This window comes from Dendropsophus ebraccatus, chromosome 15, assembly GCF_027789765.1.
Source record: "Dendropsophus ebraccatus isolate aDenEbr1 chromosome 15, aDenEbr1.pat, whole genome shotgun sequence".
Lineage (NCBI taxonomy): Eukaryota > Metazoa > Chordata > Amphibia > Anura > Hylidae > Dendropsophus > Dendropsophus ebraccatus.
The window spans coordinates 70,396,521-70,423,485 of record NC_091468.1 but is presented as its reverse complement, the minus strand read 5'-3'; the positions used below and the strand labels follow the sequence as shown (position 1 = coordinate 70,423,485).

Below are 26,965 nucleotides of genomic sequence, written 5' to 3'. Positions count from 1 at the left end.
GGATAGAGGAGGGGTACTGTAGCAGAGTTCCGCCTCGGACGCTGAACGGCTGAGCTGCCTTAAAATGTCCCGTCTAAAGCCGCAACTCAGACCAGGAAGCGGCAGCAGGACAGGAGAACGGGGCGGCATGATTCGGGACCCGACGCTGGAACCGGGGAGGTAAGTGACCAGCGGCTTCTATATCTACCCCCTCCCCGGCCATATACGAAAAATAACCCCCGCTCGGAGTACCCCTTTAAGAGTGGATTTGGATTACAGTCGCGGAACGAATTATGCTCGTAATCCAAGGCTCCACTGTATAATATAGACGCTAATAGAACACAGTGCCAGTGAGGTTACAGATAGCCACAGAAAACATTCAGGGTAAGAAAATACTACATAGTTTGCTGCCTGGGCTTGTTGCGGTGGCCATACTTGCTGCAAGAAACCAATGTGTTGAGTAATTTGATACTTTAGAATGATACATTACATTGATACATTGTCTACATTTTGTTTGGCTCAGTAGTAAAATAAAAACAATTGGCTCAGTTATTCAGTCCAATAAAATTCCCTGGTGCGTGCATTCTCCTTGTTTGCCACTAGAGGCCACTGCTCTTCATGTATATAGTGTACCTAGTGGGCTTGACAGTACCAGTGTATGGGCACTAGAGGGAGCAGAAGGATCTGTGATGCTTTATCCAGCACTAAATGGGGGCAGTGCAATTTATTTTTAGTCTGAAGGGCTGCGCTGTCATATTGTTCTACTTCCAGGGGCTGATATAAAACTTAAAGGGTTATTCCTATCTCAAAATAATAAAGTTAAAGTGTGACTATCATTATAAACAAAGTTCTGAAGCGTCATAGCAACATGTCAAAAGTTTGTATTGGTGGGAGGGGACCCTGGGACCCCCGACAATAATTAGAAGGAAGGGGCAGACGCGCTCTCCCCTCATACCTGCCCTAAGCTGCTATAGCGGCCAGTCTACAGAGTTATAATGGAGGTCTATAGAACGTCTAGCAATTCCGTATACTGGAAGTCACATAGGCTTCGATTGTAACCATAGACTAATTATATAAACTGCTTAGATCGGAGAAGAAGTGGCAGAGCATGCGCTGCTGGACATTTCTGCTGCTTCTCTCTATCAATTAGCTGTGTTCTCAGCACCCGGACCCCCGCCACCACCATGACCACCACCAATACAAACTTCTGACATGTTCCTTTTTGAGGCAGGTACTGATTTGGATAAAGGAACTCGATGAAACCCTGATTTATCTCCAAGCGGCTACCTACATGCAGCGTGATACCTGAATACATGTGAACCTGAGGGACAATGCTATATAGCTTCTGGTAAGAGCAGGAGGCCATAATACATCACATATGTACAGAGCTCTAGTTTTTCTTTCGTCTTTTAAGCAAGTTCTTCAGCATCACCATCTAAGATTCTTCTGATATTCTGCATGTTTTTCTCATGATTCCAGATTCAATGTGTTCTTTACTAGTAGGACAAGTTGTACTGGGAGATGCCTGTGGAAAGTGCCGTTCTTTAAAGGGCACTCCTGCGTGTTTTTTTTTTCTTTCAGAAACTTATATTGATTTGTAAAATAAATCTATTTAAAAATCTCTAGTCTTCCAGTACTTATCAGCTGCTGTATGTCCTGCAGGAAGTGGTGTATTCTTTCCTGTCTGACACCGTGCTCTCTGCTGCCACCTCTGTCCATGTCAGGAACTGTCCAGAGCAGGAGAGGTTTTCTATGGGGATTTGCTGCTGCTCTGGACAGTTCCTGACATGGACAGAGGTGGCAGCAGAGAGCACCGTGTCAGACTGGAGAGAATACACCACTTCCTGCAGGACATATAGCAGCTGGTAAGTATGGGAAAGCTTGATATTAGTAAACAAAAGTAAATAAAAAAAATCTCTATGTTTCTGAAACCTGTTGATTTGAAAGACAAAGATTTTTGCCGGAGTACCCCTTTAAAATTGTCTCTGGGTTAACCGACATTAAAACTGAGTATGTAAAATGTCTCTAACATGCCTGCTCTTTGTGCTGGGGCGGTCATCTCCCATTTCTGAAGGTCAGCTCTTCGGTCCAGGCTTTTTGACATACTCCTTTATATGTTTTTCCAGTGATACCAAGCGGCACATATGCAAGAGGGGAGTGAGGACAGCCTGGACCAGATACATAAAGTGGAGGATACAGATACAAAACGACACAGACAGCTCATGTAGGAGGTTATACTCGCCTTCCCCCTTATTGTACATAAATAAGCCAAAGCGGGATGGGATGGTGACCCCCAAACTGCCCATTTGAGCAATAACCTATGGTTTAGTATACAAAGGACTGTTTGTGTTTTACTGTTTATTTTTTATATATATATCCACAGTTCATAGGAATTAAAGTGGATGTCATAACATACAGCCTGCCTGCCTGTTATCCAGCCTCATTCATTGCTCATCGCCCGTACATCTCCCGTGTAGAATCTGACCTGCTGATACGTCCCTGTTGCGCAGGCGTTTCTTACCATCAACATCCGTGCCGTTTCTGTGCAGTTTGGTTAAATCCATAGGCTTATAAGGAAGCACTGGGGGTGGGAGTACTGCACCCTAACTTGCTGATAGTTTCCCTTTAAAGGGACAGTTTCATCAGAAAATGACTTAATGTATAAATAATGTTTTTATATTAACATTTTTTAAGATTTTTTGATGACATTTTTTCTAATTTTTCTATTTATGTTATACAATAATCCTGATATCTTGCAGTTTTCATTCTCACCACTGGGGGTAATACTGTGACTTCCTGTTGTGTCTGTGGTGATAAGAGGAGGCTGCCGTAAAGTGATCTGTACAGCATTGCAGCAACATGTGAGGAGACAATAGCAGCTTCCTGTGGAATGACCTTCACAGGGTCACAGAGCGCGCTCAGTAATGTCTCACATTCATCTCAAGGGGACAGAGTCTGTCTCTCGTCGCCTATGTCCATGAGTCTTGCTGTAAAGCATGCCCCTAAATGCTGTTAAGAACAGTCTAGGCAATATGGCCGCCCCCATAACAATGTACAAAAAAGGAAGTAAAAATAATTACAGTCAGAAAATAGAAACAGAGTTGAATTAAAGAACAAGTTTTAGTATCTGACGCTAATCAGTAACAGAAAATCTAAGTGACACTGCCCCTTTAAGCATAAGAAAAAAGTGAATATAATCCAAGTAATAATGTAACTGTGCAGGACTGATCTGTCTTATGAAATGTATTTTATAGTCCATATAATTTCTCTAAGGATATATGATGGTAAAGTCACCGGGAGCTTTGTTGGAAGATTCGGGTCAGGTAAGTGTCTGAGAAAGCAGCATGTATGGCCGGGTATAAGATGAATGGACTTGTGTTAGTAGAATAGAATGATGGGGGTTTGCTCTCCAAATAGAAGGGGATAGCATTTAAAGTGACGATGTACCCACAATCTGACCCCTTTCCCCCCCCCCCCAAACCACTTGTACCTTCAGATAGCTTCTTTTAATCCAAGATCTGTCCTGGGGTCCATTCGGCAGGGTATGCTGTTATTGGCCTAAAAAACAACTTTTAAACTTGCAGCCCTGTGTCCAACGGCTGGGGCTTAGATTGTGTATATATGAGGCTGGTCCCTCCTCATCATTAGGAATGCTCCAGGCAGATTGTCTCCTATTCTCCACCTGTGTCAGCCCGGCAAATGGGCTGGATCGTTAAGGACCTGTGCAATGTTCAGCATGGAGAAAATGTTCCAGTGGCATTCCTAATGATCAAGAGGGTGGGGAGGAGGGACGGGGAGAGGTGGTGCAAAGTTAGAGCACAGATACTGTAGGCCACAGCTGTTGGACACAGGGCTGCAAGTTTAAAAGTTGTTTTTTAGGACAATAACTGCATCACCTGCCGAACGGACCCCAGGACAGATCTTGGATTAAAAGCAGCTATCCGGAGGTACAAGTGGTTGGAGGGGTCAGATTGTGGGTACAGAGTCACTTTAATTCAAGTTTCACACCTCAAAAGGTTCCTCAAATAACAGATGAGAAAGCAAAGAGGAGGAATAGGAAGCACAAGGAGGGCAATGCCAGATGTGGATTTGGAGATCCCCTTGTTTCTTATATTAGCGGACGCCCCTTTCATTTCTTTAAATACATTCTATTATAAACATTTGTTACACGGGAAATAAACATTGGGCCGTAACAATGTAGAATCCCAGCGAGCGACCTGTGTGCAAATCTGAAAGCAGAACTGCAACCATTTCTATTGTAATCCACAATGATGCAATAGCGCTGATCTCATTTACACATATACAATGGATTCCTGTAAATCACTCAGATCTTGGTATTAGAGTTGTAGATTTTACCGTCCTTCAGGGCCAGGACATACATTATATTTTACAGGGTTAATTGGTTTGTCAAACATGAAAGGTTAAGACTATTGATTAGGCCTTTTCTAGGCAAAATAACGTCCGTTGTTTGATAATGACGGCCGTAGATAATTGTAAAAGAGGTTGTCCACCCAAAACTAACCTGCCCTCTATTCACAGCATAGGAGACAAGTAGATCGCAATGGGTCCCACCTCCCTGCCCCCTGACAATCTCCAGATCAGTCCCTGGCTACTTGACCCACAACTCTATTCATTTCTATGGAGGTGCCGGAAAGAGCCGAGTGCTGTATTCTGCTTTCTCCAGCGGCTCCATAGAGAATGAATGGAGCCGCCAGAGAAAGACAAGTACAGCACTCAGGTTTTTCTGGCACCTCCATAGGAATAAGCTCCTTACCTCCATTCTGTTGGATCTGCGATCTATGTATAGAGTCTGCTCTCAGGCAGCCTCTATACCTAGATCACCGAGAACACTGATCTATGCCATAGATCAGTATATGCAATCTAATGATTGCATATATAACAGTGTTAAAAGTGTTTAAAAAAAAAAAAAAGTTATAAAAAAGTATTAAAAAACCCCTTATAAACCACTTCCCAATAAAAGTTTAAAATACCCCCTTGCCCATTATATAAATATAAATAAACATATTACATATCGTAGCGTGCGGAATTGTCCGATCTATTAAAATATAACATTGTTCCCGCAGAGATTCAAGCAGTTTCCCCACTGCTGGCACCATATTAATACATCATGCCGGACGGGGAAACAATCCGTGACTGGCCTTCACTGTCCGTAAGGTCCGCAAAATTGGGGATGTGTGAATGCAGCCTAAAGGCCCTATTCCACGGAACGATTATCGTTCGTATTTGGCCGATATCAGCCGCTACGGACGATAATCGTCCGGTAGAATAGAGTGCAACGATCCGCCGACATCGTTCATGTCGGCTGATCGTTGCAGTCGCTTGTTTTTCAACATGTTGAAAAACAAGCGACTGATATAGCAGCGATCTGCTGCCGTCGCTCCGTTGAATAGGAGCATCGGCAGCAGACGCTGCTATATCCTATGGGCTGCCCGGACGATCAGCGATCCCCCGGGCAGCTCCCCGCCGCCCCCTCCCGCACTCACCCGCTCGCTGCAGCCGCGTTGAATAGCGGCGGCAGCGAGCGGGGAACGAGGAGCAAACGAGCGCTGAGAGCGCTTGTTTGCTCCTCTAAACGACCTGTGGAATAGGGGCATTAGCCCAATTCAGAGGCTGTAGCCCCACTAAGAGGAATGTTACTACAAAGTTAAGTCACTGGTGGCAGGACGCCTGTGAATTAGAATAGAAAGATCACAGATTAGAGAGTAAAGTAACCAGAAATGTTTCATGTTCTCAACCCACTTGATGCAGAACAAACGCATATTTTAATGGTACAATATTTGAGAACAAGCTTAAAGGGGTTGTTCACAAAAAAAGGTTTTCTTTCAAATGAACTGCTGTCAGAAAAAAAGCCAGAGATTTGTAATTTACTTCTATTAAAAAAATCTCGTCTTCCAGTACTTATCAGCTGCTGTATGCCCTGCAGGAAGTGGTGGATTTTCTCCAGACTGACACAGTGCTCTCTGCTGCCACCTCTGTCCATGTCAGGAACTGTCCAGAGCAGCAGCAAATCCCCATAGAAAACCTCTCCTGCTCTGGACAGTTCCTGACATGGACAGAGGTGGCAGCAGAGAGCACTGTGACAGACTGGAAAGAATGCACCACTTCATGCAGGGCATACAGCAGCTGATAAGTACTGGACGACTTGAGATTTTAATAGCAGTAAATTACAAATCTCTGGGACTTTCTGCCATCGGTTTATTTGAAAGTAAAAAAAATCTGTGACCAACCCCTTTAAAGCAAATGGACCAATTCGCTTACTGGATCTTTTTTTACACTACCTGGTCAGCGCTGATACGAAGATCCTGGTGGTCCGGTCCATTTTTCTGGTCCAGCTTCTTTATGTGTGCTTCAGCCCAGCTCTATGCACTGGAGGAGGAGGCGCCAGCACCCCCAGTGTAATGATATTGCCTCCCCTCTGTGACGCGTCTCTATTAGAATCCAAGTCTGGCCGCGCCAAGGGGAGAGCATATAAATCAACAGTTTGCTATGGGACCCAGCAATTTCTAGTTAAAGGGGTTATCCAGTGCTACAAAAACATGGCCACTTTCCCCCCTCTCTTGTCTCTAAATTGGGTGGGGTTTTAAACTCAGTTCCATTGAAGTAAATGGAGCTTAAAGCGGTTATCCAGCGCTACAAAACATGGCCACTTTCCCCCTACTGTTGTCAGTTTGCAATTAAGCTCCATTTACTTCAATGGAACGGAGTTTGAAAACCCCACCCAAACTGGAGAAAACAGTAGGGGGAAAGTGGCCATGTTTTGTAGCGCCGTATAACCCCTTTAATTGCAAATCACACCTAAACTGGAGACAAGAGAGGGGGAAAGTGGCCATGTTTTTGTAGCACTGGATAATCCCTTTAAAACCCTGGCATTAATTAGTTCCACCATAGACCATCTGTGTGTGGAGCCAAATGGCCCGATATTATGTAGCAATGCTTCTACATGACAGCAATATCAACGTTACACGGCATGTGATGGAGTTTGGTCTTATGCAGCCCTGCAGTTCCCGACTTAATTTGCTCCCAAATTCTATTATTTTCTATTTGGAGTGTGTAATAGTAATGTGTATAAGGATAAAAAAATGATATAACTTTATTAGAGCAATGCATACCTTTTTCTACATCATATGTGACTGTAAGGGTTATAGTGTTATTATCCCGCCACATCTTCATATGGTGCTTTAGCAGAGCCGGATATTTTTTCTTCACTTAAAGGGGCACTCCAGCAGGAAAAGAAAATATTTCAAATCAACTGTTTTAGCAAGTTTTATAGAATAGCAATTTACTTTTATTAAAAAGTCTCCAGTTTCAGTACTTATCAGCTGCTGCATGTCCTGGTGTATTCTTTCCAGTGTGACACAGTGCTCTCTGCTGCCACCTCTGTCCATGTCAGGAACTGTCCAGAGCGGCAGGAAATCCCCATAGAAAACCTCTCCTGCTCTGGACAGTTCCTGACATGGACAGAGGTGGCAGCAGAGAGCGCTGTGTCAGACTGGAGAGAATACACCACTTCCTGCAGGACATACAGCAGCTGGTATGCACTGAAAGACTGGAGATTTGTTAATAGACATTAGTTACAAGTCTGTATAACTTTCTTGCACCAGTTGATTTGAATTTTTTTTTCTCCACCGGAGTACCCCTTTAACCTTATAATTGCTTTCCTTCTCTTTTCGCACTCTTTTGTTCTCTTCCCTTTGAAGTGTAGTATATGTGACACAGTTTTCCTGGTTACAGAACAGTGAGAGTTTTCCTACAACATTCCAGCTTGGGGGGGGGGGGGGGGGGGTTACTACAAAGGTTTTGGAGGGGGTGAGGACGCATAATTACCCGCACCAATGGGTAGAGTTTAACATGCTTGAAAATGCAACAACAATTGACGTAACATATTATAAGAAATAATAGTGATGACGCCACCGGCGTGAGGATACGGTGACTGGGCTCTCCAGACAATGGTGACTCCAGCGAAGGAAAATAAACACTAAAAGTGCCCAGTTTCCCAATTCAGCCCTCCCCCCATCTGCAAACTCCACCTCTGGCTGCTGGAGTTGGTATGCAGCCTCCACAGGCAGCAGCAATAATAATAAGGAGAGGAGGCTGCAGTGTGCACGTCACTGGCTCTGCTCACTCATCCTGCAGTCCAGAACCGCAGCACTGGACCCATGTCCTAGCCTGGAGCCGGACCCATGTCCTAGCCTGGAGCCAGGCCCCCACATCACCCACTGGACATTGTATCCAGCAGCTGCCAGGACTGGACTGCAACCTGTAGGACTCCCACTACTCTGCACTTACTTTGTGCCCCCACTCTGCTGTGCCATCAGCTCCTCTAGCCAGAAAAGTAAGCGTTAAAAGCGCTTTCTCATGAGGACTCCGCTCTAAATATCCACTGTCATTGTTTAGGGGACTTAATATTAACCCTTTCCACAGCTGGGACTTACCTGCAAGCCATATAGACTTTCCTCTTGTGCAATAAGTCTCCTGGACTTGTTGCTTTATGGGCAGCAGCAGCAGGAGGCTGCCATCATGGCATCGCTTTAGGTGACGGTTCGCATTGTGCTTGCAGGATTCCCTTGGTTTGTGCAGTAGGATTCTGGGCCGGTGTCCTTGGATTTCTTTCCGTCTCCCCTTGGATTTGTGGTAGAGATGCAGGCGACGCTGTGGATGCCCCTCTCCCTCCTGCTGCTATACCCACCATTATTTGGAAGAGGTAAGGGTCAGCAGTATTTTCATCCCTGGCCACAAATGATAGAAGTAGGCACTACAAATCCCAGCTAGATATATGAAGGTACTGAGTTTCAGGAGGGACACATGTTGCCCAGATTGCTTGATTTCTTCCAGATGTGCCAGGCGGCTATAGGGGTGCAGACACAGGCTGTATTGTATCCACATGGCATTGTAGACCCCCCTGTGATGGAGACAATGTGATATATAGCTGTGATTCTAAGAGGAGGACTGACCGGTGATATACTTATAGCATTACCATGTGTCCTGCATAGTGGAGAGATCATCACAAGTCCTGCCCTGGGGTCACCTGTAGTAATGGTAACACCTAATGACAATAAGTGTAAATTCACACTAGATGCAGACAGTCCTCCTCTAGAACACCAAGGGACTAAAAATACAAGGACAACTTCATTACATTATTATTTGCTGCCGCTCAAGCAAATGAGACTTTACAAGACTGTTTGTAGGTGTTATCCAGCGCTACAAAAACATGGCCGCTGTCTTCCAGAGACAGCACCGCTCACGACTCCAGTTTAGGTGCAGGTTTTGTAACTTAGTTCCATTGAAGTAAATGAAGCTTATTCGCAAACCACACCTGACCTGGAGACAAGAGTGGTGCTGTCTATGGCCATGTTTTAGTAGTATAAGGGTAGGTTCACACTATGGAACCTGCGCGGAGAAGTTTCGGCGGATTCCGTGGCCCGTACCTGTTCGCGGCGGCACGCATATCCGCTGGCTCCATAGACACCATTCTATGTCCGGGCCGAATCCGCGTTCCACTGAAAGAACTGACATGTCTATTCTTTCGGCAGAAAGCAGAATTGGCGCTGACATAGAATGGTGTCTATGGAGCTGGTGGATAGGCGTACCCCTGCAAACGGGTACAAGCCGAAACTTCTCTGTGCCGGTTCTGTAGTGTGAACCTACCCGAACCCCTTTAAGCTGTGTTCACACATTGCAGTACTGTTGCTGTGCTGCATAATTTCAGTAAAATGTGCAACAGTACCTGATGAAACTGTGTGAACACAACCTTAAGATTTTCCCTTCCTGGCTGAGGAACAGGTTCAAAGTCCTCCAGCAGTTTAGTGCAATGTCACCACTCTCAGCTCTTTCTTCTAGGCTGTGACTCGGGTTTGGCGATCGCTGCAATTACATGTATATTATTCATAACAAACTCTTTTATGTCTTATACCATAACCACCCTCTTAGTTTTAGATTAGTTTCCTTTGTTTTATTCTTTTGGCTTATCTAAACAATGTATCCCTCCATGTAACCTTTCTCTCCTATATATTGTGCTCTGCTCCCAGTCATTTGTAACCCTGTCTGATGTAGAGGCACCCGTGTACCTTGGCACATCTATTTTTATAGTTTAGCCATTAATGGGTTACTCCAGCAAAACTCTCTTTCCTTCAAATCAACCAGTTCTATAGATTTACTTCTATTTAAAAATCAACTTATCAGCTGCTGTATGTCCTGCAGGAAGTGGTGTATTCTCTCCAGTCTGACACAGTGCTCTCTGCTGCCACCTCTGTCCATGTCAGGAACTGTCCAGAGCAGGAGAGATTTTCTATGGGGATTTGCTGCTGCTCTGGACAGTTCCTGACATGGACAGGGGTGGCAGCAGAGAGCACTGTGTCAGACTGGAGAGAATACACCACTTCCTGCAGGACATACAGCAGCTGATAAATAATGGAAGACTGGAGATTTTTTTTTTATAGAAGTAAATGACAAATCTATATAACTTTCTGACACCAGTACATATAACAACCCTTTTTGGGATACACTACTATTGTATTGTGCTGGAGTTTGGTCTTATAAATGGCGTTCTGTAAATAGAAGAATACAGGGCTCTGAGTAATGAGTTCTTAGGGAGATTACCTTGGGAGCTGGTGCTGCTGTGAGGAATCCTCTTACTGATCCTTGTATAACACTATCAGCCTCCATTGTGTCTTCTAGTAAATCATTACTACGCAGACGCAGCATTTCTGGAGATCCCGTGCGTTTCATTGCTTACAGCCGTATCCACGTCATGGTCCACTGACGATAACCACATAAATGACATATAGCAATGGCATACAGCTTCCCATTCATGTCTCCAGCTTCTGGCAGACAATATTATAATAATAGACCATCATAGTTGCATAAAACTTTTAATGGGTATAAACATAGGACAATGTACTCACCACAGCTGTGGTTACTTAGTATGCTGGAGCAGGAGTGGGTGAGTATATGTCGTTGTATACTAGACCCTTCACTGTCCCTGCCTGAGGGACCTGGTTCATGCTTCCCCTTTGCCAGGTGGGACTGCCCCTGATGATCAGCCTTGGAGGGTAGTGCAGGCAAGTAGATAGAGTTGGTCAGAAATGTCCCCACCACTTAGTAGACGCGGTCTAGGCTTATTTCGTGACCCTTCTCTGCCTTCTGACGTGTTTCCCCCAGTTGGTACTTCTTCAGGGATTGGTGGATCAGCTGGTATTGTGCAGAACAATTGCTCATCAAGGATGATGTGTCACTTGTGTGTGGTTTCTGGGATCTCCCCCCGAAGAAACACTGGAACAGCTCATGTAAAACGCCATTGACCTCCAGCTACCGCATTGGAGAGCCTGGGCCCACCCGCCATCTATGATAGGTCAGGAACCAGCATACATGTACTAAAGAGACGCGGATCCTGCAATCACCCGTACATCTATCTGGACGTCTACCTATCTCATCAATGGGGTTCCCAGCAACCACACACAAGTGACAGATCATTCTTGATGAGCCATTGTTCTGCACAATACCAGCTGACCCACCAATTCCCTGAAGAAGGACCACCTGGGAGAAACGCGTCACAAGACACAGCAGGGTCACAAAACAATTGGCTTGTGACGCGTCTACTCAGTGGTCAGGAGTGTTTTAAGTGGCGGGACATCCACGACCAATCAAAAATTCATGTGTCTTATGGTGCGTTTACACAGGCAGATTTATCTGACAGATTTTGGAAGCCAAAACCAGGAGTGGATTTGAAAAGAGGAGAAATCTCAGTCTTTCCTTTATGACCGGTTCCCTGTTTATGGTCTGCCTGGCTTTGGCTTCAAAAATCTGTCAGATAAATCTGCCTGTGTAAACGCACCATTAGCAAAAGCTTTGGTCAGAGTCTTAAGGCCCTATTCCACCAAGAGATCTGACGACAGATTATCTGCCAAAGATTTAAAGTCAAACCCAGGAACAGACTATAAACAGAGAACAGGTCAGAAAGGAAAGACTGGATTTCTCCTCTTTTCAAATCCATTCCTGGCTTTGGCTTCAAATCTTTGGAAATAATCTGTTGTCAGATCTGTTGGTGGAATAGGGCCCTTAGAGCTCCGATCCCGGCCACTGAGTAAAATGAGCTGGGAGAAGCAAGACTCGGAACGTTCTCTCCCAGCTTTGTGCCACATAAATGAATGGTGTAACAATGAGAGTCTAGGGGAGCATTTCACTTGCCTCACATTCTAGTGATCGGTCAGGGTCTGACTTTTTTACGTGTCCTTAGGCCATGTTTGTAGTTTTCTTAAAAAATGGTACATAATGAGGGTACATTGGGATTACACACATCCGTAATCCAATGATGGAATACAGAGCGCACGTGTTCTCATCTGATACCGCTGCAAGCCTTGGGCTGACAGGTACATAGGGAAACTATGAGAATATTCATAATATGGCAGAAGTTAGTTATTCACTTCTCAGTGAAAACGCTGTAAGAGGCTTAGGAGGAGAGTGACCGTGCTCAACCACATCGAAAATAGGAGGTAAACAACGAACAACAAATAAAATGGTCTCAGGAGTTTCTGTGAAGCGAGGTAGGGGACTATAGGGCTGGCGTCCAGCGGCCATTAGTGTCTGAGATCTGTAAAATCATCAGAACCAGGAAGAAGAAGCGACAACTGGACGCCAAAGGCTGTCAAAGCAGCAGCTGCGGGGATCAGGACAGGTGAGTATGGGTTATTTTTTGGGGGAGCATCTGGGGGACTTTAAGTAAAATGTCTTTCCCCCAGACAAACCCTTTCAGATGTTTAATTACAGGGATGCTACCTTCTAAAAGGTGAGAGTGAGGAGCAAGCTTTTTTCCTTCTGGGGCAGATACTATGGATGAGATACTAGGAGGGCTACCTTCCATACGTGTGCAAGTAAAAAGAGTCATTTAGTGGACTCCAATATGCCCAGTTCTCCCTTTCCCCATCACCTGCTGTCACGGGACGCCATATCAGTAACATATTTAAAGTGTCACTGTTGTTATAACTTTCAAAATCTAAATCAACAGTAGATCTGAAATGAAGCAAGTTTGCAATATACATTCGATATTTTTTTGGTGTTATGCTGTAAAACAAAGCTGAACTTACCAGAAATCCAGGTCCAGTCTCCTGAAGGCTGCTACATAATGGCTATACTTACTGTATCCAGGTCCAGTCTCCTGAAGACAGCTATATAACAGCTATACTTACTGTATTTAGGTCCAGTCTCCTGAAGGCAGCTATATAACAGCTATACTTACTGTATCCAGGTCCAGTCTCCTGAAGGCAGCTATATAACAGCTATACTTACTGTATCCAGGTCCAGTCTCCTGAAGGCAGCTATATAACAGCTATACTTCCTTGTATCCAGGTCCAGTCTCCTGAAGGCTGCTACATAATGGCTATACTTACTGTATTGTTGTTCAGTTTCCCTAAGGCAGCTATATAACAGCTATACTTACTGTATCCAGGTCCAGTCTCCTGAAGACAGCTATATAACAGCTATACTTACCGTATTTAGGTCCAGTCTCCTGAAGGCAGCTATATAACAGCTATACTTACTGTATCCAGGTCCAGTCTCCTGAAGGCAGCTATATAACAGCTATACTTACTGTATCCAGGTCCAGTCTCCTGAAGGTAGCTATATAACAGCTATATTTGCTGTATCCAGGTCCAGTCTCCTGAAGACAGCTATATAAAAGCTATACTTACTGTATCCAGGTCCAGTCTCCTGAAGGTAGCTATATAACAGCTATACTTACTGTATCCAGGTCCAGTCTCCTGAAGGTAGCTATATAACAGCTATACTTACTGTATACAGGTCCAGTCTCCTGAAGGCAGCTATATAACTGCTATACTTACTGTATCCAGGTCCAGTCTCCTAAAGGCAGCTATATAACAGCTATACTTACTGTATCCAGGTCCAGTCTCCTGAAGGTAGCTATATAACAGCTATACTTACTGTATCCAGGTCCAGTCTCCTGAAGGCTGCTATATAACAGCTATACTTACTGTATCCAGGTCCAGTCTCCTGAAGGCAGCTATATAACAGCTATACTTACTGTATCCAGGTCCAGTCTCCTGAAGGCAGCTATATAACAGCTATACTCACTGTATCTAGGTCCAGTCTCCTGAAGGCTGCTATATAACAGCTATACTTACTGTATCCAGGTCCAGTCTCCTGAAGGCTGCTATATAACAGCTATACTTACTGTATAACACAGTAATTCTGGCCAGTACAGAGAGTCACGGCTCAGCGCATCCATCAATCACATGGCTGCCTTCTCTCTGTGAGCGCTCACATGGCCTGGGATACACAGGACTTCCTCTTTTTTGACTGTTTCGTGTTTTTGAGAAAAAAAAGTCAGAAAACAGGAAGTGCAGTGTTTTCCATGATAACTATAAAAAAAATAATGAATGTATATTGCAAACTTGCTTAATATCACATCTACTGCTGGTTTAGATTTTGAAAGTAATAACGACAGAGACACTTTAAAGGGGAACTATTAGCAGGTTAGACAAATCTAACCTGCCGTTCACTCCCTAGTGGGCACAAAGCACCGAGGATGAAGGCATGTCTCTTACCTTCATCCTCAGCACCATTCCTGTGCTGTTAGTTGTGCCTGGTAAGCCGTTGGGAGTGCTGGGTGCGTGGCTGCTGCCCCACTGAACGCAGATCTGGGGTGCCCCCTCCATAATCATTGGAGGGGGCAGGCCTAAGATGGGGCATAGCCCCGCCCCCATTGATTTTCAGTGGAGGGGCCAGCTGGGGGTGGGGCTCATGGCTTACCGGGCACAACTAACAGCACGGGAATGGCACTGAGAATGAAGGTAAGAGACATACTGTCCTCCTCAGTGCCCTGTGCCCACTAGGGAGCTGTCAGCAGGTAGATCCATCTAACCTGCTGATAGTTCCCCTTTAATAGAGCCCAAAATCCCCGTATCTCATGCCCTTTCAATTCTCGGCTTATAATGTTTTTTCCTTTCTCGTATGTTTGATGTGTAGGCAGCGAGGAATGAAGATTCCCTGCACTGCGGAGATTAGTTCTGTAGCTGCAAATGAATGGATTCCATTGTTCTCTTTGACAACTTTTTTCCTATTCAAACATTAGTACACAGAAGTTTTATCTATTTTATAAATGACAATAATGCAAACTCCACACAGAAGAAAAAACAATCAATAATAACAAGAATAGAAGTCCTGACTTTAGCTTTAAAAATAGACTTAAAATAGTGTAAAAGTTACCTTAAAGTGAAAGTGAAAAAGTGTGAAAGTTACCTTAAAGGGGTGGTTCAGCAAAAAAAAAAATTCTTTCAAATCAACTGGTGCAAATAAGTGCCAGACATTTGTATTTTACTTCCATGAAAAAATCTCGAGTCTTCCAGTACTTATGAGCTGCTGTATGTCCTGCAGGAAGTGGTGTTTTCTTTCCAGTCTGACACAGTGCTCTCTGCTGCCACCTCTGTCCATGTCAGGAACTGTAGGTGTGGTGGTGTACCACTGGGAGATGTTATCAGTGGTACTGTAGAGCTCATCCAATATATATGATGATGGCTGGCTGTACTCCCCTGAAATGGTCGGTGACCTGCCGGGCCGTGATGGGTCCCTTGGGCTCCTGTCACAGTAGTCCTGAGTGGCAATTGACCCACCCGGACTATCGGTAACGCCACCCACAGAAAGGGGAAAATGACCCAAGGTGTATGATGGATGTGTATAGGTGCTGGTGCTGACGTAAGGATGACTGAGTCCCAGTGAATAAATAGAACAACTTTACTGTGCAGTCTCTGAAGAGGACAAAAACACTTTGGCAGTAGATAAATAATCTTGGTATAGTCTTGACTGCTCAACTGGGTCAGTGCTGCAGAGAAACTTGAAAGTGCTGAATACAGTAGAGGTAGTTGTAGCAGTGTTTGTAGAGTTTAGTGTAGAGTGGAGCAGCGTAGAGGAGAGGGGTTTGTCATGGGAGTCCTAACCCATAGTAGTATTGTGCTCTGCCGGAACTTTTGAGAAAGACTTGAGAGTGAGAGTGATACTTGTACCCATGTATAGACTAGTGTCTGTCCACCTTCTGCCCTACAGTTTGGAGGTACTCGTCCTAATAGGGTGATTCAAGATGCAGGAGAATAGGATTTTTGCCGCACCCCTCCCCCGCCCTCCAGCTGCTGATTGACAGGTGACTGCCTATACACTGCATGGATAGATAACTTCCAATCAGCAGCTGGTGGGCGGAGTTTTCTGCTTCTCATGAATATCCAGGACTACTGGGCTCATGCACATAATGGAGAAGACTACTTATTGTCCATGTTATTCAGGAGGAGATCTCTGCATCAGCTGCACAGAACAATGTAAGTGATCCATCATCCTGCTCAGCTTCTCTGTCACTAGTTTGTGCTCCCCTGAGATAGGACGCCATATAACTACTGACAGAGTCTCTTTATACATACAGTATATTATAGTGTTTAGCACCATGTTGGCTGATTTTCTTGTCTGTGTGTTTTTTTTTTTTTTTTTTTTTTAAGAAAAGAGACTTGACTTAATGATTTACCCCGGGGTTTGCATACATCTATATCTGATCCTCAGTGAGAATTACAGGTCACCGCTAATCTGGGTTAGTCAAGCGCTATAAGGGAAGCAGAGTCATTACCTTTGGCCTTCAAGGAATGGAAACTTATTTCTCAGCACAGTCACTGATAAGGCCTCTCGTTGTGTCATAAGAAGAAAGATTTCAACACCAGTGACTGAGGGAAGGTTACTGAATAGAGATGAGCTCAACTCCAGCAGGTTCAAGTCCGATCGTCCTACCAACTCCAACTGGGTCCCAAAAAGACCTCAACATTTTACACTGGAGAGAATTGAGACATTTATCTATTACTAAATTGACCCAGAGTCCCGGGCTATCCACCCAGCCTGTCAACAACCCCCGCTTGTGTAGTCCCCCATGGCCCCCTGTGTATTCCCCCTTAATAAATGGCCTTCTGTGTAGTCCATCATTTAGTCCAGGGGCCCCTGTGTCATCCCCCCCCCCCTTAGACCATGGCCCCCATTTAGTCACCTGTGTAGTCAATAAATAAACCTAATTGCAAAACCCCAAACTAAAGGCAAGAGTCATGCTGTTTATGGAAGGAAGCGATCATGTCTTATCCTGGATAACCCCTTTAACATGGCCTCTGGCTGTATAGAACTGTATGGGATTAATAGGGTCCGTTATAACTTTGATGGACGTCACACATGTACATGTTGACAACTTGGATGAATAAACATCTATCACACTCCAACTATGATGTGCTATAGATCCAATGTATAACTATAGTATGGGAAGGTGTTCTGAGCCACGTCTGCCACCTGTATTAGAGCTGGAAGCCAATGTTCTATAATGCTCTATAAGGTTCTGACCACCATTACTCATCCCTCATTTCTTTCCATAGATAACTACATATTGGGAGAGAGTGAAGGACTCCACACCTCTGTGTTACTGGCAGAAGATGAAGAGCACGGACTGGCTCAGCACTTACTGGGAGACATAGGGGCCAGTCCCATCCCAAGCACCCAGCTCCCCCAACACATCCGATTCCTCCCTACAGTGCGGAACATTGCTCTATCCGAACATAAAGACGTCAAGTTCAACTGTTCTATTGAGGTTCCAAATCTAGATCACGGAGAACAGATAACGTGGTGGAAGAACGGACGGCTGATCGCCCATACTGATCGCATCTCTGTCCAGTCTTTTGAAATCCCTGATGGTGCGATGACCACTATGCTATCACTATGCAGGTGAGGTTTGTGTTCTTATTTGTGGGTTATGATTATAACTATGACTACAAATTGGAATATTACGAATGACAGATGTTGAGCGGACCTGGAAAACTGTTTGGGTTCGGCAATGTTCTCCAAACCTGGCCGCTCAGTGTTTGATTCTGGAAGTTGGATGTAGCCCTAGGGCTCCTGGGAAAATAGGATGCAACCTATGGCTTATGGCAGGGTCCATGATTTCCAGGACTCCCCAGGGCAAATCCAACTTCTAATCTCCTAGTACAGAGGTAGGGAACCCTGGCTCTCCAGCTGTTGCAAAACTACAACTCCCATCATGCCTGGACAGCCAAAGATTAAGCATGATGGGAGTTGTAGTTTGGTAACAGCTGGAGAACCAAAGGTTCCCCATCCCTTTCCTAGTATCTAATGGAGCTGCCACCTTGTCTATGGACCCAAATATAATACATTGGATGGAGCTGCCACCTGCACAGCTTTACCGTCTCACTTTATTTTCTAAATGTTGGAGTGAGATGTTTTATTTTTTGTTGCTAATTCTGTTGTATTCTTTTGGGATAAGCATTACAGGTGTACAGAGGTCCGATAATGGGACGTATACCTGCAAACTAAAAGTCAAGGAGGAAGAAATAGTCTCAGATCCTATATACATCGAGGTGGAAGGTGAGAACCCTATAGAAGTGACGTATACACATGCCGGGTCCCACTACTCTTACTTTTGGCTGGGTACAGCATTAGGCTGCATTCACACGTCCAGTAACATTGTCCGTGGTCGCAGATCCGCTTACACGGACAATTTTAGGGACCATTGAAGTGAATGCAGCCATTTACATGATCTGTGACGCGACCTGCACCGCCCCCGGCAGCAGAGATGACAGGGTGGCAGGGGTAGTTGCCCATGTACCCCCCCATCCCCCTATAGTCACTGTACCCTACTGTACATCTGCTTACCTCCCCTGCGGCAGGTGGGGCGGAGCTTAACAACTCTGGCAGTGATTGGCTGATGCTAAGTGTCAGGGATCTGGTCAGCTTATATTTTAAGCCTACTCCAAAATTCCGTAGAATTACGCCAGATCTTATAGAAACATGGTAGAAAAAAAGGCAGGGAATAGAGTTGTTGCACTAATGTACTTTCCCTTTTCTTTAGGTCTTCCACATTTTATTCGACAACCAGAGACCTTAAATGTCACTAAGAACACAGCGTTTAATCTCACCTGTGAGGCCGTCGGACCCCCTGAACCGGTGGAAATTTACTGGTATCAGAATAGTACACGGATCAATGATATCCCGGAAGTGTCACCAGCCGTACTGCAAGTATCAGGTAAGTGTGACGCCAAGGAGGCGGCCATAAACCTCAGGAGATGCGCTGTATACTGTCTGCACAAGCACAAAGCCACTAATAAGGTTCAGTGTCGTAAAATCCACCAGAATGAAAGATACTGTGTGTATGTATGTATGTATGTGTGTGTATATATATATATATATATATATATATATATATATATATATATATATATATAATGTTATGTACTGCATATATAATGTATATACCATAGTAATGTACTGCATATATACTCTATATACCATAGTATACTAGTGGCAGATGTATCACTATGTACGGCTCTATTTGATAAATTTGTCATTCTCGCATATTTTTAGACTATTCAGAATAAGTTTAGACCAACTATTACTTTGTTTAAACTGCACCCGAAGTCTGACACATTTACATGATGGATAAAAGGAAACGTATTCCAGCAGTCCCATAAAATCCGGTATTTATTGTGTTAATTCCATAAGATCGTTACATACAGAAAACGTAGAAAAATTCTAGACGCGTTTCGGCCCACTCTGAGCCTCGATTACAGCACATGCCTGATCACCCACAGGTGAGGTCCTCTGCAGAGAATAGCCGCCTATATTGCAGCAAGTAAAGCATATACGGAGTAGCAGCGGAAAAACATTTTGCTTTTACATTTACATGATGGTGCATCTTAAAGGGGTACTCCAGCCAAAAGATTGTTCTTTCAAATCAACTGGTGTTAGAAAGTTATACAGATTTGTAAATTACTTCATTTATAATTCTCCAGTCTTCCTGTACTTATCAGCTGCTGTATGTCCTGCAGGAAGTAGCGATTCTCTCCAGTCTGACACAGTGCTCTCTGCTGCCACCTCTGTCCATGTCAGGAACTGTCCAGAGCAGCAGCAAATCCCTATAGAAAACCTCTCCTGCTCTGGACAGTTCCTGACATGGACAGAGGTGGCAGCAGAGAACACTGTGTCAGACTGGAGAGAATACACCACTTCCTGCAGGACATACAGCAGCTGATAAGTACTGGAAGAACAGAGATTTTTAAATAGAAGTAAATTACAAATCTGTATAACTTTCTGATACCAGTTGATTTGAAAGAAAAAAATTTCACCAAAGTACCACTTCAAGCCACACCCCTATAATTTAAGTCACACCTCTTTTCCGATTAATCTAACCTGCTGATAGCCCCCCATAGCGCCTGGAACGCTGTGTCTTAGCTTGCTCCTCTGTGCCGCTACAGTTAGTCAGGGATTTCTTCTGCCAGGAGCACCGTTGGGAGCACTGTCCCACCCCCACAGTGTTATCCTCTTTGGAGTGGGTAGGACAGATGACACTGTGGGGGTGGGGCAGTGCTCCTAATGGTGCTCCTCGCCAAAGAAATCACTGACTAACAGCACGGGAGCGGCACAGAGGAGCAAGGTAATACAGTGTCCTGGGTGCTATAGGGGGCTACCAGATTTGTCTGACCTGCTGATAGTTCTCCTTTAACTGAACACTTACAATTGTACAGACAGTGAACTCTAACATGGCAGTGTCAATCGGATTTGCTCTGTCAACTAAAATTTTGCTGAAAACATCAAAGCGAAGATCCAAAGCAGAAATCAGAAGGTCGGCCCTGTAGATGGAAAAAAATACATCTCCTGCACAAAAGCCTAATCTGTCACCTCAGTGTGCATTTTAGGCAGAATATTTTAAGGTACTCATGTATGTTGAGTTTAAAGGGGTACTTCAGCAACAAAAAAAGTCTCTTTCAAGTCAACTGGTGACAGAGATTTGTAATTTACTTTTATTAAAAAATCTCTAGTCTTCCAGTACTTATCAGCTGCTGTATGTCCCGCAGGAAGTGGTGTATTCTCTCCAGTCTGACACAGTGCTCTCTGCTGCCACCTCTGTCCATGTCAGGAACTGTCCAGAGCAGGAGAGGTTTTCTATGGGGATTTGCTGCTGCTCTGGACAGTTCCTGACATGGACAGAGGTGGCAGCAGAGAGTACTGTGTCAGACTGGAGAGAATACACCACTTCCTGCAGGACATACAGCAGCTGATAAGTACTGGAAGACTGGAGATTTTTTAATAGAAATAAATTACAAATCTCTGGAATTTGCTGGCACCAGTTGATTTGAAATTTTTTTTGGGGGGTGAACTCCTTAATTTCTTACAGATGCAGGCGTAACGTTACTAATCCCCTAACAGTGGGTCCTTATTACATTGTTAGCACCCTGCTGTGCAGTATAAGAGCCGCGCAGCTATGGAAGTGACGCCTTTAATTATAATCACTTGGTTCCAAGACAAGCGAGTAAATTAATGTCACACAGAGTACAAAAACACAAGCCGCACCGCGCTCTGGTTATAGGGACGGCATTGCTGTTGTTTTTTTATTTTATTTTTTTCTAGCCCTCTTGTTCACAAAGGATAAATATTCTTTACCTTCTCACATATTTCAGTGCTTGCTGACATGAGCTCCACAGAAACATTGCAGCAGACGCTATGTCCACGGTGCAGCCCACAGTTTATAAGGGATATGTAGCTAGATTCTGGCTGGAGGGCCCTAATACACCGAGCGATAATCTACCAAATCGGCTGATTGTGTCACATGGTCCTGATCAAAATCATCAGCCGCCAACTGTACATTGTTACGTGTAATAGCAATGTTGAAAATAATACGCTTTATACAAACCTCATCACATCTCTGGTGCCTCTGCCGCCGGTGTCTTCCTGGCTTCTCCCCGCAGCCGCCGGTGTCTTCCTGGCTTCTCCCCGCAGCCGCCGGTGTAACTTTAGAGTCGCTCTCTGAAGTGACAGGTTACTCAGCCAATCACTGGCTGGGATGGGACAGAGCTGCGGACAGTAATTGGCCGAGCGGCCTGTCACTCCAGAGAGCGGCTGTAAAGTTACATCGGCGGTTGTGGGCAGAAGCATTGGGGAGCATGGAGAGGTATAACATTTATTATTCTACACTCATATAGGAAGGGCTGCACAGACATCGCCAACCATATATCATGTGTAATAGGCCCAGAAAACTAGCTTGTTTACATTACTGATCCCAATGTCGGCTGATCCTTGTCTTTTAAGATGTTGAAATATTTTGATGGTGTAATGTAATAGGACCGTCGCTCTCTCCTATGGGCTCCCCTGACGATCTTTAGATCGCCTCCCTGCGCCTCCCCTCGCCCCCGCTCTTACCCACTTGCTGTCTGTGTGTGTAATAGCGCCGGCATAGAACGGGACCTGACAGCTTGGCGCTCGCTTGCTCCTCTCCATTGGGCCGTGTAATAGGGACGTTACTGTATATGTGAGATTACACCCTGTACTGTATAAGGTGGGAGGTCAGTGAGTATATAGGGACGTTGTATTGTCCGAGGTTCTTTACCTCACATAGTGCCCTCCGCTCATGTGACTATGTTTTCCGCGTTCGGATCTAATCCTCCTGTACCACATGAGTCCCAAGCATTTCTGATTAAGCTTCTTAGAGAATCCCCTCTGCACTTACTGTGTATACCAAGAACTCGAGCGGACGTTGTTATTTTTGGAGCCCGTGCAGCATGTTAAAGTGATTCTGCCTGGAGACTTCTTATTGTTCTGCTATTACCAGATGAAGTATGGGAGCACTCCTAATGATTTAGCCTATACATGTTCCAGTGATATTAATAGCAGATGCCAAGTACTGTCCGGCATTTATTAAGGCTAGACTCCGCCGCGATATTGGGTACCGTTACAGTCTCTGGCTCTGTATTCTGGCAGCAGATTTTCATTCCACTGTGAGAATGTAGAGAACCGGCACAATAACCGACACGTGGCCGACTGTTCACTCATCTGCCTCATCCCCTGGTCCCGGCTCACTGACAGCTGCGGTGGGACAGCGCACTGATTGGCTAAGCGAGCTCAGCACCTAATTATTTAAAGGGGTATTCCACTCACACATAACTTTGATATGTTGCTGCCCATGGTGAAACTAATAATTCCTTTCATACTTGTTATTATCTATTCAGTCTCCTTCCCCCAGTTTTCAGCTGCTGCTTTCTGCTGAAGGCACAAAAATCTGTGAGTGAGCTTTTCTGTCTGTCTCCCCCTCCTCTCCTCTCCCTTCTGAGACAGATGATGTAAGTCCCTGGCCAGCTGTCTCTGTAACATTGTAGCTTCTTTGTAATGCTGAGAGGGCTAATTACAGTGAGTTCATCAGCAACTTGGCCTCAGAATAACCCTCCCAGCATTACAAAGAAGCTACAATGTTGCAGATAAAGCCTGCCATGGACTTGTTTACATCAGCCATCTCATAAGGGAGGGGGAGGAGGGGGAGATGGAGAGAAAAGCTCACACACAGATATTTGTGTCTTAAGCAGAAAGCAGCAGCTGAGAACTGGAGGAAGGAGACTGAATAGATAATAACAAGTATGGAAGGAATTGTTAGCTTCCTCATGGGCAGCAACATATCAGAAGTTATATTTGAGTGGAATACCCCTTTAAAGTCTATTAGAGACTCAAGCATTTAACCAGCTGTTCCCTGCTCGGCAGAGTAAATTACAAATCTCTGGCACTTTTTGGTACCGATTGATTTAAAGGAAACTATTTTTTGTGTGAACTATCCCTTTAAATCTTCATTCTCCCGTTGCCTGGTTTCATCTGCTCCGTCCCGCAGCTATTGTAAACAGTGACTGTCGGCACGGCGTGTACTGGAGCTCAGAAGGTTTATGTCATTGAGTTTACTGCAAATCCTTCCTCGCTGATAATAAGTGCGATGTAACTTATTCCCCGGAGGATTCACAATTCCTTTCCTAATGTTTCTGCCTATAATATGTGAAATGTAACTGGAGATGGATGGAGGATACTGCAAAGACATTCACATTATTCACTGTCTTAAAGGGGAACACTCACTGGAGGGGACAGTCAATGTGCACAACAAGCATGTGTACATGTCCCTTTAAGAAACTGATGACCTGTTCTAGTAACACAGGAAGTCTTTATTGGTGGGGGTCACCTGTCCTATGTGGGGGTTACCTGTCCTATGTGGGGGTCACCTGTCCTATGTGGGGGTCGCCTGTCCTATGTGGGGGTCACCTGTCCTATGTGGGGGTCACCTGTCCTATGTGGGGGTCGCCTGTCCTATGTGGGGGTCGCCTGTCCTATGTGGGGGTCGCCTGTCCTATGTGGGGGTCGCCTGTCCTATGTGGGGGTCGCCTGTCCTATGTGGGGGTCGCCTGTCCTATGTGGGGGTCACCTGTCCTATGTGGGGGTCACCTGTCCTATGTGGGTGTTACCTGTCCTATGTGGGGGTCGCCTGTCCTATGTGGGGGTCACCTGTCCTATGTGGGGGTCACCTGTCCTATGTGACCGGTCAGGGGCAGAGGCTGAGAGTGTCTGTATAGTGGGGTCAGTGTATGAACAGTCATCATTGTCTACAATGTGTCCACACGGCCATCTTCTTCATATCCATAAAGTATTCACGGCTTTGTATATATATATAATGTATTTTTTATTCTTGCATCTTTCTGCCACAGGGTTGGACAATGCAGCAATATACAGCTGTGAAGCCCACAACAAGAAGGGACTGACGGCCTCCAATAACGTCAACGTTCACATTAAAGGTAAAGATTCCCTTCTCTGCTCCCACTCTTCTCAATCTCTCATATGTTTTCCACAGTCTTAAAGGGGTACTCCAGAGATTTTCTTTCAAATCAACTGATTTCTTTAAGTTATATACATGTGTAAATTACTTCTATTAAAAAATCTCGTCTTCCATTACTTTTCAGCTGTTGTATGTCCTGCAGGAAGTGGTGCATTCTCTCCAGTCTGACACAGTGCTCTCTGCTGCCACCTCTGTCCATGTCAGGAACTGTCCAGAGCAGCAGCAAATCCCCATAGGAAACCTCTCCTGCTCTGGACAGTTCCTGACATGGACAGAGGTGGCAGCAGAGAGCACTGTGTCAGACTGGAAATAATACACCACTTCCTGTAGGACATAAAGCAGCTGATAAGTGCTGGAAGACTGGAGATTTTTAAATAGAAGTACATTAAAAATCTTTATATATTAATGACACCAGTTGATTTGAAAGAATAAAATTACTGGAGTACCCCTTTAAGTAATGAATGAAAAACCATAAGTGTAGGACATTGTAATTCTATATAATTCCAGGGTTGATCTTGTAATGTATACATAAATATTATATTAACGGCCGTTCATCTTCTACCTGTAAGGTTGTTTGCCCAAAGCAGATGATAAGAAAGTCCCAGCATTTCTATGTATTAGAGGTCAGATACCCGCGGAGCCCCCACTACCATCAGGAATATATGTTTGGATGAATCCCGGCTATTTTTGTCAGATATGACTCAGTCTTATGAATCAAGTTGTTAATTCATGAAGTTTTTGTTTTGAGGTTAAAATGAATCATCTTTTCCTTCCTATACTTCTATATGGGCTGGAGGAAGTGATACTTACCATTCCTGTTATTAGGGCAGAAGCAGAATAAGGACAAGTGATTCTTTTTCTAGCCAATTTATTTGTTTGTATACTTTTCTTATTGTTATTTAAAGGGGTATTCTGCTCAATTTAAACTGTTAATATGTTGCTGCCCTGTCGGAGGACATAACAAACAGCCTATACTTACCTCTCTGTGCTCCCCGGTATCCTCTCACGTCGTCTTCAGGTTCTGGTTGAACGATCCCACTTCCAGTTCTGAGATGTAGTTGTCCTGGCAGTGACAGCCTTCTCAGCCAATCACTGACCGCTGCACTGTCCCATCTCCGTCAGTGATTGGCTGAGCGGGCTGTCACTACCGTGACAAATCCATCTTGGAAGTGGAGACAGGATTGGAGGCAGAATAATGGAGAACACAATGTACAGGCGGAGCAGCATCTGATAACACTAGTCCATGTGAGTGCGTGATTTTATAATAGGGACTTTACTGTGTTTCTCCGAACAAAAGAGAGTGTCTTATGTTACTTTTTGCTCCCAGAGATGCACTAGGTCTTATTTTTAGGGGATGTCCTTTTTTTCATGAAGATGTCATATCACATGTCACATGTACAGCAGGGACAAAGTGTATGGTATGGCGGCTTCTGCCAACAGGGGGGAGCTCACCACAGCACACTCGTACAGCACAGCAGGGACAGTGTACAGTATGGCAGCTCTGGCCACCAGGGGAAGCTCACCACAGCACACTTGTACAGCCCAGCACGGACATCATACAGTATGGCTGTTTTGGCCCGCCAAGGGGAGTTTACCACAGCATACTCGTACAGCACAGCAGGGACAGTGTACAGTATGACGGCAGGTAATGGGATAACGGCAGACTGTGTGAAACTCTATATCTGGCAGTAGGGGACTATGGGGATGGCGACAGGCCTCTTAGTGCCTTGTCTGCACATTTGCAAGTGACGGCCGCGGAAAGGAACTTCGGAGTTGGCAGCAGGTGACTGTCTTCATGTCCTGCATGCAGCTGCTTGGCAACAGATGGTGAAGGTAGGGGACAATGACGGTGGGCTAAAAAGAATCTCATCTGCATGCTGATGTTCAGCGGGCATACTTCCAAACTTTACTAGGTCTTACTTTTGGGGGAAACATTGTAGATTGACATCACACCGTATAACCAATGGAACAATCTCTGCAGTGCTGCCGAATATGTTGGTGTTCTGTAAAGTAATTAGGAGAGAATAGATTCCTGCCATTATATGTTCTATCCCGCTGGGTGTATAATGTCCGCTCCAACGGCCTCTCCTGATGGGACGTCCATTCTTAGGTCTGCAGGAGCCTCCTATCACATTGCAGCAGGTCCCTCTCTACAGACACTGGTGATATTGTTGATCCTCTCGCTGTCTCTCTGATAGACTCATTAATATAAGACTTGTTTAGACTCGCTGCTGTTTCTTCCCCCGATCACTCCGCAGCCTTGGACGCAGGCCAGACTTTAATAGGATGATTCCCTCT

The 26,965-nt window shown here is 44.8% G+C and overlaps 1 protein-coding gene across 3 annotated transcripts in view; it reads left to right on the top strand.

The window, feature by feature from the left end:
* Positions 1-253: 253 nt before the first annotated feature.
* MERTK (MER proto-oncogene, tyrosine kinase) overlaps positions 254-26,965 on the top strand; it is a 68,109-nt gene continuing 41,397 nt past the window's right edge. Inside the window, exons 1-8 of one of the 3 annotated variants that reach the window (XM_069955340.1) lie at positions 254-363; positions 1,211-1,327; positions 2,106-2,203; positions 8,558-8,701; positions 17,397-17,742; positions 18,299-18,399; positions 18,884-19,057; positions 24,540-24,626. In XM_069955340.1, coding sequence (XP_069811441.1) covers positions 8,638-8,701; positions 17,397-17,742; positions 18,299-18,399; positions 18,884-19,057; positions 24,540-24,626 — 772 coding nt within the window. In that variant the 5' untranslated portion in view covers positions 254-363; positions 1,211-1,327; positions 2,106-2,203; positions 8,558-8,637. Of the gene's footprint in view, positions 364-1,210; positions 1,328-2,105; positions 2,204-8,060; positions 8,333-8,557; positions 8,702-17,396; positions 17,743-18,298; positions 18,400-18,883; positions 19,058-24,539; positions 24,627-26,965 lie in introns of those variants that run through there. The other 2 variants (XM_069955341.1, XM_069955342.1) reach the window with 2 other exon arrangements.